The sequence below is a fragment of the Morone saxatilis genome, unplaced genomic scaffold (assembly GCF_004916995.1).
Source record: "Morone saxatilis isolate NCDOM2014 unplaced genomic scaffold, NCSU_SB_2.0 Contig2, whole genome shotgun sequence".
Taxonomy (NCBI): Eukaryota; Metazoa; Chordata; class Actinopteri; family Moronidae; genus Morone; species Morone saxatilis.
This window is the reverse complement of record NW_023339762.1, coordinates 4,767,264-4,781,485: the sequence shown is the minus strand read 5'-3', so window position 1 is coordinate 4,781,485 and position 14,222 is coordinate 4,767,264. Positions and strand designations below refer to the sequence as shown.

Genomic DNA, 14,222 nt, shown 5'->3' with positions numbered 1-14,222 from the left:
AGAAATCTGGTGTGAAAGGCCTCACTGGCTGGCTTATATGTGCTACCATTCACGGACGCAACTGTTATATCTACAATGACAAAAAGAATTCATTGGGTGGCCTCAGCTTTGTATTGGATATTAATGCTCAAAATTCTTCCTATAAATTTGAAGATTTTTTTTTTTCCACTGCTGCGTTCAAGGTCAGATGGGCCCCTTCATAATTTGCAAGCTGGCCCGGATCATACTTTTTAATTACAAGGGGTGGCCTCAGTAGGTGGTCCAAGGTTTATGATGTGGGGGCCATATACTTAGGCCTTAATAAAGGTAAACACTGTATATATCATTTAACCCTCTTACTTAAAACATGTCCATTTCGTGACTGTTGAGTTATTAACTCAAGGAAAAAGAGCTTTATGATTGAGACGGAAAGTTTGGTCTTGTGAAGAAATGGATCCTAAAGTTTATCTGCGCAGCATTAAACCTGTGCGCATTTCTCATCTTTATTATATCCATTCCATATATCATGATATGGAATATTTCCAAAAAAAACCTGTGGGCAAAAGTCGGTGTCCCTGTAACATTGGCAAATACCAAAGAGTTTATCTGCTGAAACATCATCGGACTACTAGATATCGCAAGACTTAGTCAGCTCAAGGATCAATATAATGACGATCATTGTAATTATGAGTAATTAGATGAATGTACTTGCACTGCTAGTATTTTCAGTGTTGGGGAGCTGCCCCGGGCTGCATGATCATTTCTGGGATGGGGTCCTTGTCTGTGCTTATCTGTGCCTGATTTGGTTTTTCTTAGCAAAAATATTGGATAATATCTCCCTTCCTCTTCTTTGTTTATTCTGTTTTTATTTGCCTTCTCTGTTTGCGTTTAAAAATCTTGCTGTTTTCGACGTGACGTGCAGTGACCTGTCAATCAACTGGGGTGGCACCCAGGGTGTCCAATCAGGTTAGTGCTACCCTGGCCACCCCTCTAGCTCCGCCCCTGCAAATTGGGTGTATTAATCCTGTTTCTGAATATGTTTGTATATGTTTTAAGATTGAGTTGTACCCAAATCATGAAAATTAATGAAATTGTTTATTATTGATGTAATTGCTAAAAAGTTAAAAAGCAATTTTAAAGCGATGATGAATCTACAATTAAGTGTTATCCCTGCCTTATAGCTGAATTAATAGATTTTTTGTAAATCTTTTTTTTTATTTAGGTTGATGAGGAGTGGAATTTGCAGACCAGAAAACCAAGATAATGAGCTGTAAGAGGATAATGAGCTAATGCTTACAGCTCATGAATACCTTAAATGTTTGTAAAAGAAAACAGATTTTTTAAAATAGGTTTACTATATACTACTATATATTAATAGTAGTAAGGCTAGCTAATAATGACCACTTACAATTATTGCAAGAGTACTGGCTCCACCTTTAAAGATCCTGTATCAGTCCGACTAACTGTGTGTTGAATCTTGTTTGGCTCTTGTTAAAATGTCCAAAAGCTCCAAGCCCGGAGCCCTGGAGACTCATTTTGAGTCTCAAAGGTACACCTTCTAATGTTTCATGTTGTATACTGTGCTTATGTGATTTGGGCTCTGTAGGTTTATCTGTATAACCCTAAGGACAATTTTAGATTTTAACTTGAGTTCAGTCAGCAGTTTATGCAGTTTTATTTAGCTCTCATTCCTCTCAAATTCTCATTTGATTGCAGGAACTACATTTACTTCTCCTCTAAAGTCTAAACTATTACTAAACTATTACTAGCATATAAGACACGGATGTTAGTCACAAACTTAGTCCAAAAGGCTTCGCTCAAAGCTAGCTGAAGGCCATGCAAAGAGCAGTACTGGAGATGCAATGACAAAGGGATGGGGGCAGGAGAAGTGAGGGCAGTATATTTTTCCCGTGGGAGGAAAAATTATTTTCTAACGAACAAAGATGAGGTTAAATATCCTTGGGATAAAAGAAAATGACAGCAAAAGTAAATATTTCATAACAGCCCAAAATATTGTATTCATAACCAAATTAAATGAAAAAAATGTCATGTCATGTCATTCAACAGGGCAGCAATAAGAGGTCAGAGGTGAACTGGGGAGGAGGAAGTACCTGGCCCTCCACTCAACCTCCGATCCTTCACATAAGCGACTGAGAGAACGGGGCAAGGAAGACAGAGGGCAAGATTAACACAACTCATGACCCTCTGCATAAAATACATGACATCACAACACACTCCTATAATAATGCTGAAATAACTTTTTATAAGAAATTGCAGCTGAGGCAAAGACACAAACATACATCTAAAATTACACTCACTAACTACTTTTTGTCACTTTATTCTATGGATACTTACTGTAGCCCATTCCCTGCAGGAAATACTTGAAGGCTTCGGTCAGCTTGCCAGGCTGCAAAACAACACGTCAGAGTTTTCATTCATCATAAAGTTAAATATGTCTGTTCTTATAGACTTATATAATAAGTCTAATATCTATTATATGTCTATTTATGTATATTTTTCTTATTTCATTTAAAGGCGTGGCAGCCTGTTGATTAGTTGTTTGTTTGTGTGTTACTACCTGTGTGAGCTGAGGAAGTCCGCCAGAGTCAGCCATCTAACATGAGAGGAGAAAGAAGAATTAACTGCTAAAGCTTGCAAGTAGAGGAACTAGAGCAAATGTAAACCCTCATTCTTTGCTTGCCTCTGTTCTGTGAACAATGGTAAATAGTTTTTTTTTTATTCTTTTCTGTCATTTAATAGTTAAAAGTGGGCTGTAAAATAATCATATTTGAAGATTACAAGTTTGGGTATCATAGATGTGGACTATGTAATTGACCATTCTTAAGTCCCACCCCTTTTTGTTCTTTGCTGGGCTAGCCAGCCTCAATCAGCTTCCTCCTTTCCTGCACTTAGATAGGCTATGTGCTAGCCTCATCAATGTTGAGAAGATATTTTAAAATAGTTAAAAGATAAAAGCGACATACAGTCATATCTTAAGTTAGCTAATGTTAGCAAAACAATAACTAACTAGCCAACTAACAATTGATGAAATTATCTAGCTAGTTCAATAGTGTTTTGATTACATAAGTTTTCAGATGTAACTAGCTAACATTTGCTGTAGATTAGCTAGCTAACTCTAAGATGCCATAAATCTTCAAAATGTGGTTGTCTTTTCAATGCAGAGGAGCCTAGCATGTAGCATATATATAAGTACAGGAAAAAGAGAAAGTGGGTGACCAAGGGTTGCTTAACTGTCATTGGAGCGCAGAGCAAAAAGGGGTGGGACTTATTTACTTACTTAGGAATGCTCAATTACAATGTCCCCAGTTTGATTGTGTGTGTACACTTTTCTTTTATGTCAACCTTCTTTCTCTACTGTCTGGTTTCAAGTCAAGGTAAAATGCCCCATTTTTGAGATTAGGCTTGTTATATCAATCTCTCATATAATGTTACTTATGCATTACAGAATTAAGGATTATTTTTCTTTTTCCCAATGTATGACTTAATAATGAAATAACTATTTTTTGTGTAAAACCATCAGTGGTACTCAACACATAATAATGTCCACAAATAAATAAAAATCTGGTCTGATGGAAATAGACACAAAGCCTGACATGGCTTGCTTGGTCTCAAAGGAAATGAGCTGTCTGCAGCCTTAAGGTAAGTGGTTGTATTGGTTGCAAATAAACAGAAAAATTGAACAACTAAACAAAAAATTTTATATTGTCATATTTATTACATTGTATTGTCGTGCTGTTCACATGGTGAAAAGACATTGCTGTGCTATTTTGCCTCTAAATGATCATGCTGGGTTGTTGCAGAAATAAAAGTGCACCTGCTGCTTCCGGCCGATCAGTAAGTTACAAACACAAAGAATTATTTGTTGACAGGGGAGTGAATCATTCTTGTCATTACTTTCCCAGAGTCATTCAATATAGTCTCAATAAGTAAACATAAAGCTACTGGCCATCACAGGAAGTCCATCTAATGCACTGCTGAGGACAGTAATTATCTGAATTTATGAAAGCAATCTTTCACATATGAATGCAAGTGTTTGAGAGTACCGGTATGTATGTAAGAGTGCTAACATTTCATATATATTAGTTTGTAGCTTAAAAGTACTGTGTTACAATTTGAGTTACGTATTAACACGGACTACGAAAAGTTACAAAGTAACATCAAAGCTGGCTTTCTCTTAACTGACTGTATTTGTTCTAAGTATTTAGTATGTAATTATTTTATCTTGTTTATATCTTAAATTCTGGTGCCTATTATTTAATTTACATAGAAATGTCTGTAGATTTTGTCAAAAAGATATTGAAAATTAGGTACACCTGTAGTATTGTTGATTTTTTTGGGGACAGAATGCATAGGTGGTTAGTTACAAAGAATGTAATACCTGTTTTTAAATATACTGTACAGCAGTTTGTTGTATTGTATGTTGAATTTTTATGTAATAACATTTGGCATTTATAGATGACTAGAAAATCTTCTTTAAATCCTTAAGAAAACTGGAAAGAAGTGCCTTAAGACACTCTTGAGTTATATATTGATTGAACCCCATTAGGTTATTTTAAGGCTACTTAAGAATAATTAAACCTATATTTGAGATATTTTTGTTAGTTTATTTTATTTATTTGTTTGTTTTTCTATTATCTTTTTTTATCTTAGTATGCTTCTTGAATTCATTGTTAGGTATGGTTAGGTAACAACCACTTATAATATGTGTTTGTTATGTGAAGATGTTAAATTAAGTTTTTAAAAAGTCATGGAGCTTTTTTAAAACTTTTTTTAAACTCATGAGTTTTTTAGTGTGAAGCACTTTGCAACTGTGTTTTTTGAATGCACTATAAATAGTTATTTTTATTATTATTTTTTTTACTTTCAATGAAGACTAATTAGCACATAATTATTTACTATGTTTGGTATATGAGAAAGTAAAGTAAGCTGTTTCTTTCCAAACAACACAGTTTACATGTGTAAAATGTGTCCAAAATTCATTTTGCATCATATTTTTGTGTGAATTGGGATTATTATGATTATTTAGCCCATGCAAAAATGTATCAACATTGAAATCCAACTTTTTGTCTAATGATGGGGCAGCTGTCTCAGATAAGGACAGAGTTACCTTCAGGAAGGTGGTGTTGGTTGGGTCTAGTTTGGAGTTGCACTCGACCTTGAGAACAAAAAGAGCAGGTTGAACTGACTGAGTCATAAAAAAAGCTGCAGCAATAAAAAACACAGACATGGAGCGTCAAAGATGCTCAGGGCGTGGAGAGGAACTGTGGATGTATAGTTTATATATGGAGACTACATTAGCCCATGTGTATGTGTGTGACCCAGATACTGCAGTGCGCTGCAGAGATGAGTCACTCCAGCAGGCTGAGAGCAAAGCCGCAGTATGTGCGCACACACACACACACACACACACATAGTAGACAGATGTGCACAGATTCATGACCACTCACACTTGTGGACACACACAAACACTTATACACACAGCCAGTGTCATACAAACATGGAACATGACTTTGATGTCTGCTGTTTAATCTCTAATCCTTCACACAGATTTTACTGCCCAAACATGTTAAATTTGAAGACACAACAGGAGTGCATGTATTTCTGTTTCTTCTCACAAAATGTTTCTTTAAAGTCCCTGTAATGAAGAGCTCTATAAATAAGCTTCATCTGCAGATACATATTAATTACAAATCACATGCACATATGCAAATTTACAACAAAACAGTTGCAAAACAGGATATGCAAATACAAGTCTGAAATGTATGCATCACCCAACACATTGCATTTTTCTGTTACTCTGCTCACTCTAAACAAAACTATGTGTCATATAAGTGGCGGCATGCACAGCAGTTTCAACTGACCGTATCAGCGAATATAAAATATTAACATGACCTCCATCTGTCACATCCAATAAAACAGCCCCTGTTTCTCCTAACACTGCCTCCCTTCCATTCCTCTCTCATTTTCCATCTCTCCATCTCTTTTTAACATGTTTTATAACAACACCCCTCCCCACCCTCCCTCTGGTTCCCCCGCCCCACTCCTCCATCCAACAGAGGAGTGATTTGATTTAAATTTGAACATGCGGAAGATTAACTGGTGCAGAAGCATACATATCTGGGCCACTTCAAACTAGGAAACCCCAGAGACAGAGCAAGGCCATCTGGCCCCTGGAGAACACACACACACCTAGAGTATCAAAGACATGCATTGCACACAAAGACACATATGGACAGACACACATACACAGAATCCCTGGGGGTGCAGAGAGAGTGAACCATGTCTCTGCTGGCTGACCTGTTTCTGTTTTACTGAATGAGGACAAATGGCCATGGACTGGATTAACACGGCAAGTACAAAACACTGAACAGGGCGAGAACAGGAGCGTTCAGAGCTTTAGATAGACTAATATTTTTTTGAGGCAGGATTACTTTGAAGGAGGAAGTAATCTCAGTGGGAAAGTTCAAGGAGCGAGCTAAAGAAGGAAGACAGCTGATGAGACATAGGCGCTGCATGGTGAGATAAAGAGAGAGGGTCTTGAGGATAGGTAGATAAAGTCGGTGCAGGGAAGAAAGACGATGGACTCACCACTCCCTCCTCAGCAGGGGCGTTGTCTCCCACGACCAGCATCACAGAACACCTACAGGGACATTTGGAATTAATATTAATTGTTTTATAGTAATCCAACAAAACAGAGACTTTTTTTTCCTGTTTGGACGTGTTCAAATTGTTTGTTTTGTTATGCCAGCACCCCCAAATATTATACAGTATTTACAGTAAACAAATTTAGCATTTGAGAAGCCGGACCTAGCAAATATTTGGTATTTTTGTCATTATCATTGATAACACCTGTGTTAACCCTACTGTTTCATGTCGAAATGGCTGCTGTGAAAAACGTCCATTGTCGACCTACTGATTTTGACATGAATCATCTAGATAATGACTATCAGCGTATTATGAAACTGTCTGCAGACTTACTTCAGGGTCTTAGCATTGATCACCGTCCCACTGCGATTCATCTCCAGGTCCCTCCGACTGAAAGAGACGAGACATCATGAATGTTAAAATAAAATGCTGGTGTTTTTATGTGTGTGTATGTGTCTGTGTGTATGGGTGAGTCTGACTTAGGCTACATTTGGGTACACATTTCAGACTAAAGAACTCGGGACGGCTTGTCCAATTGGGGACAAAAGCCGGGTCAATGGTTAAAAATCGCCTCCAGACAAGAATTTATGTATAAATAGTCTGCTTGGAACAGTAATGTGTGTCTGATATGTTTATCTGCATAAACAAATTATAATTTCCACATTAAAATTCTTAAAAAGCCAAAGTCCATTCTCAGTGTATGTGCACTGGTGACCTCAAGTTTCTACATCTTGTATTGGTTGTATACTGGACCAGGATGAATGTAAGTCTATGTAATGTCCCCAAAAGTGACTTAAGTAAACATGTGAGAAGGAAATTGTATTTCACCTGTTGTACATGTTCCAGAAAAGCTGCAGGTTGAACTGATTGACGGTGTTGTTGATCTGTTGCCGGTAGCTCTGCACCAGCTCTGTGTTGTTCATCAGCTCCTCCTGCAGGCAAACACACAAACTGGGTCAGAACCTTTGCACGAGGAGGAATTATTACATGTAGGATGATCTTGATCTGTGAATTTTATTTGAGAATTAGGGAATGTCATTTTTACTTGCCCTGTTTCCCTGTTTTTAAGAAGTACCAAAAAATGAAGAAAACCTGAATAGCAATTGAAAAACAATTAATGTCCAACTTCATACCTGTACCATGAGCTTACCTGGCTGAAAAGATGTGGCAGCACAGTATCTGGCAGAGCGCTGGTCAGACCTGACAGCTGGGGGAAAGACAGGGACATTGTTACTGCGAGAAAACAGAATGTAGGCCTGGATTTGGAATGTGAGCCCACCCAAAACACTAGCATACAGTAACAGACAGGTACCTTGGTGGCAGCCCAGTCAATCCAGCCTTTGCCATTGGGGTCGATGTTGAGCAGAACCAAACCCTCAACCAGGTCGGGGAAGATCAGCTGAGAGCAGAGGTCATAGAAACATATGTAAGACACTGCTCAGAATTTCTGATTGATAGCTGATAGCTCTAGGCTCAATCTACAGTAGATTAGGAGAATCAGGATGTGACTTACAGCAAACTTGGCCAGAATGTAAGCTCCAGCTCCAACTCCAATCCCAACGATGCTCTTAAATCTAAAAGATCATTGGTCCGTTAGAGGCAATGTTTTAAAGATAAATAATCATACACTACTGTCAATAGTGTGGATGCTACATAGATACAAGGAGTGTTGTGACAGTCTGGTGTTCCTATATTCGATGTTACAGAATGGTATTGTTGGCAGCACAGGCTGAAATTCATGCTTGTGCAGAACAAAGTGTTGTAGGCTACATCTCAGCTGTGGCTGGTACTGAATGTCCAGGCTAAAATTACATCCTGTTGGCAGGAAACAAATGTCTTCACTCGATATTTTCTTTCTGCAATCTACAGAAACATCTCAGTTCTCAGACATTCTCTCCGCTGGAAGGGGGCCCTAGAGGGCACTTTATTGAGTTTTGTCCACTGGAAGACCACCTTAGAGGGCACTTTATTGTGTTTTTCCCACTAGAAGGGCACCCTAGAGGTCACCCAATCACATTCTCTCCGCTGGAAGGGGGCCCTAGAAAGCACTCATATTTTTTACCATAGAGGCATCCAAGATGGCACTTTTGTGAGTCTGCCATTGATGAGAAGTGTTGACTGATTTTGTTCTAGTTTGCAAATCAGAGCTTACATTTCTTCTATGTTCTGAACAAATGCCAATGAGTTTTTTTCTTTTTGCAGCAACAAAAAAATCTTGTTTGTCTTTGCCAGCTTGTAGAGTAAAAAGAGAACATGGCGTCCCTACAGATGGCTCGAATTAAAATATTGGCCGTGTTGGCTGTGTGAATAAATGTGGAGTAATTTCATTGCAAAGAGCACCAACCCAAAGTGCTGCACCACAGTGGGCAGCATCCCAGCCAACTGGTCCATAGTAGGGTACTGGTACCTGTGGAGAGCAAGCACATGACTTGTGGTCATCATTACTTCACATGCTGTATGTGTGATCAGTACATTCTGAGCATCTGTTTTTACTTATATTTTATGATCCATTCAAATAATTTATAAATACTTGAGTAAACTGAGATAATCCTAATTTATTCACCTAATCATCATCACTGGCCTAATCCCCTGACCACCAGAAAATTAACACATATTAAATAATAAACAAGCTTCTATTCATTAGTATATACCCCTGTGGCAGCTGTGATGCTCCAATCTGCTGCCCCGGGGCATCGATGTGGCAAACCACAAAGTGCTTGGTGATCTCCTGCATATCCTCATTATTGAAGAAAGTGTTGAAGCACAGCTTGTCTGTAGGAGAGCGAGAGAGGAGAGGAAATAAGCAGAGGTAGCATGGGGTGAGAGGATAGAGGGATAGGTCGGAAGAAATGGGGGGTGGGAAGAAAACAAAGGGCAGGGCAAGGAAGAGGAGGAGAGGATGGAGGGATGAGAGCAGAGGAATGTGATCACATTAAATATGCATCACACTCGGAGAAGACCTTGAAGGTGGCCATCTGTACAACTGATCCTGTGCCAGAAGGAGAAGGCAGAGACTCCTATTTTTAACAGAGAACTGACACTATGAATTTCTCTATAATGTGGTCATTTTTTGATATGGCAAACATGAATAAGTACAGATTCTCTTCAGTGCTTTATTGGTAATGACAAAGGACTTAGCTGAAAGAAAACTGTGTATCCTTGTTTGATTTCTTATCCACGGTCATATGAACAGGTCAGTATAGAAAGATTTAAATGTACTTTTTCCATTAAACATTTACTCATTTACTCAACCAAGCACAAAAGAGAAGATATGGTGGCCGCAGAGCTCGCAAAAGAGTGAAAGGCCCTATCTATAGCCAATGTTTGGTTTGTTCATCATGCTGGACTCTGTAGAAGAGGACCATTCTAAGGTAATGGAAACAATGATGCTTAGGTGATATTTAAAACAACTAATAAAATATTCCAATGTTATTAAACTAAATAAGAACTTGTAACAAAAATGTGGCTACTATTCTATGCTGCCATTTTGTCCAGGTAATATATCTCAAGAAACTTACTGGTTAAATTAAAAATTAAAGTAAAAGAGAAAGTCCTGGTCTTTTTGCATAGCTTAGCACAAAGTCTGGAAGCTGCCCTAGCTCTGTCAAGACTGAAACTAGCTAGCTAGTTAGAGTCACTGTTTCTTTAATGATTTGTTCATCAAGTAATTATTCTGTCAAAGTTACTAACACATTTACACATTAAACTCTAGTTTCTTAGTACTTATTTGAATGTGAGTTTAGCTCTCTGAGTCAGTTGAATCATTCTTCTATGAGCAACGTTGGACTCTTTACAGAAGAGCCTAGCGCAGCTTGTATAACAATGTTTGTTGTATCTTTAAAATTAATTTTGTGTGTATTTTTTTCTCACTTAATTCCTTTCCAAATAATAGATTAAAATGTAACGACAGAAAATTCTCTTCTCTTGAGAATTTGGAGAGTGACTCGCTGAGGATTTCCAGTACGTGTTCCACTATAGAAAACTCTAAACATTGCATTCTGAAAAAGCTAGATGTATAATAGATGTCAGCTCTCCATTTGCCCTGCTCCCACTGGCTCTGCAGTTGGCCTACTTTCAGCCCATGTGTGTCAGACTTGGTGAAACCACGCAGCAACATTGTTTCCTCCTCGGGCTCTGGCTGAGCGCTGTTAATTTAATGGACCAATTAGCATGACAACTGGGTTAGAAATAAAAAAGTACAGGAGGCGGGAAGGTGACGCTTAATCTTTGCCAGTTTGCGAGCTTTTAAAACAAAAAATACCTATGCTACGTGAGGACAGAGGTAAGAAGTTTCTCCCACTTTCTCGCTGACTCACCAGTCAGCGCTCACAGTCTGCACTCCTCCTGACTCCGTGACCCACTTTCTCCCTTTGCACTTTCTTTTTCCCTTTCTATCATCCCTCTGCTTTTCTCTCCTGCAACATTTGCTGCTCCTTGATCTCTGCCTTTGTATTTCTCTCTCTCTCACTTCTAATCTCTTTCCCACTCCCTCCTGTTCTCTTGTTCTCTCTACTTCTGTGTTTTTTAATCATGGACTGATGGACTGCTGTACCATCTGCTGATTGGGAGTCACTGTAAATAGAACAATAAACTCTCTAACAATTTTCCTTACTGTTATTTCCAGTGCCACTCCTTTCATCCCTCGCTTTCCTTCCGTCCTGTATGATTGTGCGCCACAGTCGAGTGATTTAGTAACAGGCTCTGAATACTAATAGCCCTGCGCTTCTGCTGCAGCAGCAAAATACAAGTTATATTCTGCTCTATTATACTCTACATTATCTATTGTTGTCATGTGCTTTTCTCTTTTGTTTGTTCTTAATTACTGTATTATTATTATTTTTGCATTGTGTTTTCTGCTTAAGTGGCTGGCTTTGCTTTGTGTTTTCCAAACGAGATGGATAATCAGCTTAAGAAAAAGGAAGAGGACCAATAAAAGGCAGTGGAAAGGACAACAAAAGCCACATATCTGCATTCAGCAGGGCCGTGGATCAGCTCCGGTCCACGACACGCTATCCTCCAAAACCCCCACCACCCCTATCCCACCTCCACCCATCAAGGCAGTGCCGCAGCGCTGCTGGCCCCGCCTCACCCCTCTCTCCGCAGGACGGGGATGTTTTTCTGACCTACATTTCATCGATGCCTCTCGCACTCACCCTTTCATTTGCCTCCCTGTCTCTCCCTCTTTTTCTATTTTTGTCACAGCTCATCACACTTAAAACAACAAGCCCCCCCTCAGTGTTTTTATTCTTTTTTCATTTCCTCTGTTTCTTCTCCCTACGTCCTCTCCTGCACACAATATCATAATCCCTTCCTTTATTAAATTATTGACCACTCAGTCTGTATTAAATGCTGGCTTATAGGGCACACTGTGACGTGGTATAACATGAGCATCATGGCAGACAGTCAACACTCGATTGTTCTTATGAGACATCTTACTAAATCCATGACAGAAAATCTTATAAAGCTGAAGCCTTCAGGTACAAGAAAATGTTTTGAAAATGTTTTGAATTGCAATAGAAATATTGATATTTTTTAATCTTGAAATGAAATTATTCCTCCCTAAAATCTGTACAACCTAAGCTAAAAGGTTATATAAGTCAATAAAAAAAGGTCACCCTGAACGGATAACGCAAAAAACGGACACCCGTGTGAGGTCCACTTTTAGAGGGTTAATCATTTCCTGATGAAACCCACATATCTTCCACACTGTGCTGAAACTATGTCAACTTTAACAAATAACTTCATTTATCCCCTGCATCCTTTAATTATGATTTTAGCTGTGACACTGCTGACATGGACCTCCTGCGGGTGACAATAACGACTGTGTGTGAGCGAGGGCTAGAAGGAAGGATGTGGCACAGAGGCCAATTATCACCTCCGATAAGTGTGGAAACACCTTACTGACAAGCCGGGAACATCTGTCAAGCCACACACACACATTTTACGTGGATACTCACGGTTCAGTCCCACGTCGTGGTAGGTGAGGATGGCAGGCTTGTTTCCTTTGGGTGCCCCGCGGATCACCACATGCAGCATCCCATAAGGGGTCTCAATATCATGTTCCTGTGAAACACACAAACACACTCTCACTCACCTGGTGGTTTCACACACAGTCATTTGTTTTTGTAAGAACATTTGCACCTGAACCTTCCCTGGGTAAACTGATGTGAGTGGGAGATTTAAAGAAAAAAACACCTCACTGATCCATAATCTCAAGTGTTTCACAAGACACAACACATCAACATGTCTTCAGCATTAACACTGCAAGAGACTGAGTTTTTAACCTGCTTTTTATTAAACTTCAGTCAAATGCTCCTTTACCATTAACAGCCGATCTATGCAGGATTGTTCCTCATTAATCATCAGCTTTCCCAGCATTATGACAGAGCGGCAGACCTGCCTAGGGCAGGCGTCTTCAATTAGTTTGAGCTACGACCACAGTGAATCCCTGATTATTGGACATGCGTTGACTAACATGTCATACTCTGCAGATAATAGATGAGATAGATAGATAGATAGATAGATAGATAGATGCATAGATAGATAAGTAATAGATTAGATAGATAGATTAGATAGATAGATAGAAGATAGATAGATAGACTTTATTGATCCCAAGCCTGGGGAAATTGCAGTGTAGCAGCAGCATACACACGTACAACAGTAACAACACAATAAGTAAGGAGAACAATAGACATGTATATAAAAAAAGCAATATAAAAAAATAATTGAGTAGTTTGTGGTTTTAAAGAATGAAGAATCTAAAAGGATTAAGAATTGAAAAATTATAAAGAAGTGAGGTTTGAAATTATGTAATAATGTAATACAAAATAATATAATATCACTGGCTGACACTACTGAGGAGCATATAGTGGATAACAAAACATACAAACTCCTTTAATGGAGCAGAATTCATATATATATATATATATATATATATATGTACATACTCTAATAGCTCACACTTGCTCCAAACACTCTCGTCATGACCCACATTTTGCAGCATCCGCTGGTCAGAGCCAGCCAAACTCAAAATGGAGGTAGGGGATATGTGTTACCATGAGCTGCGCAATGTGGGCACACACACACACCCACTCTCAGCAGAGTAGCGTTTTGGGATTATTTAGGCTGTAAACTGCACTGAAGCCTTTACTGATGATGTTGACTCTACAACAGAGATCTAATAAACACTGACACACCATCACTGCTGTCTTTCCCTCAGCATGTCATACCTTAATCTATTCAGACAGAGAGAGACCTGACTGTAAATCTACAACCTGCCAGGGGTCGATCTAGAGAAATATTCATGGGGTGACATGCACTGATTTAATCACATATGTCAATATTGGCTTGGAAAAGCCCCCAAATGAAGTCTAACTCAAAAACATTACATTATTGTGGCACATTAGTTATTAATAGTCATCAAATAAAAATATTTAAAGGTGGCATTACATGGCACATGGCCATAACAGATCATTAGATTCATTTTTAAAACTGATCTAAATTAATGTTTTAATTTGACTGAATTTGACACCAAACTGGGGTATGGTGCCACCCCTCTAGATCCGCCCATGCAACCA

At 38.8% G+C, this 14,222-nt stretch overlaps 1 protein-coding gene across 2 annotated transcripts in view; it reads right to left on the bottom strand.

Moving 5' to 3' along the window:
- The window catches only part of ndrg4 (NDRG family member 4), a gene marked incomplete at its 5' end in the record, with an annotated part of 17,060 nt that extends 4,352 nt beyond the window's left edge, over window positions 1-12,708 (bottom strand). Inside the window, 13 exon segments of one of the 2 annotated variants that reach the window (XM_035664839.1) lie at window positions 2,091-2,129; window positions 2,335-2,386; window positions 2,558-2,593; window positions 5,108-5,155; window positions 6,589-6,640; window positions 6,979-7,035; window positions 7,474-7,577; window positions 7,796-7,852; window positions 7,958-8,044; window positions 8,159-8,219; window positions 8,990-9,052; window positions 9,297-9,417; window positions 12,603-12,708. In XM_035664839.1, coding sequence (XP_035520732.1) covers window positions 2,091-2,129; window positions 2,335-2,386; window positions 2,558-2,593; window positions 5,108-5,155; window positions 6,589-6,640; window positions 6,979-7,035; window positions 7,474-7,577; window positions 7,796-7,852; window positions 7,958-8,044; window positions 8,159-8,219; window positions 8,990-9,052; window positions 9,297-9,417; window positions 12,603-12,708 — 883 coding nt within the window. 2 annotated transcript variants of the gene reach the window in all.
- Between the last annotated feature and the right edge of the window lie 1,514 nt (window positions 12,709-14,222).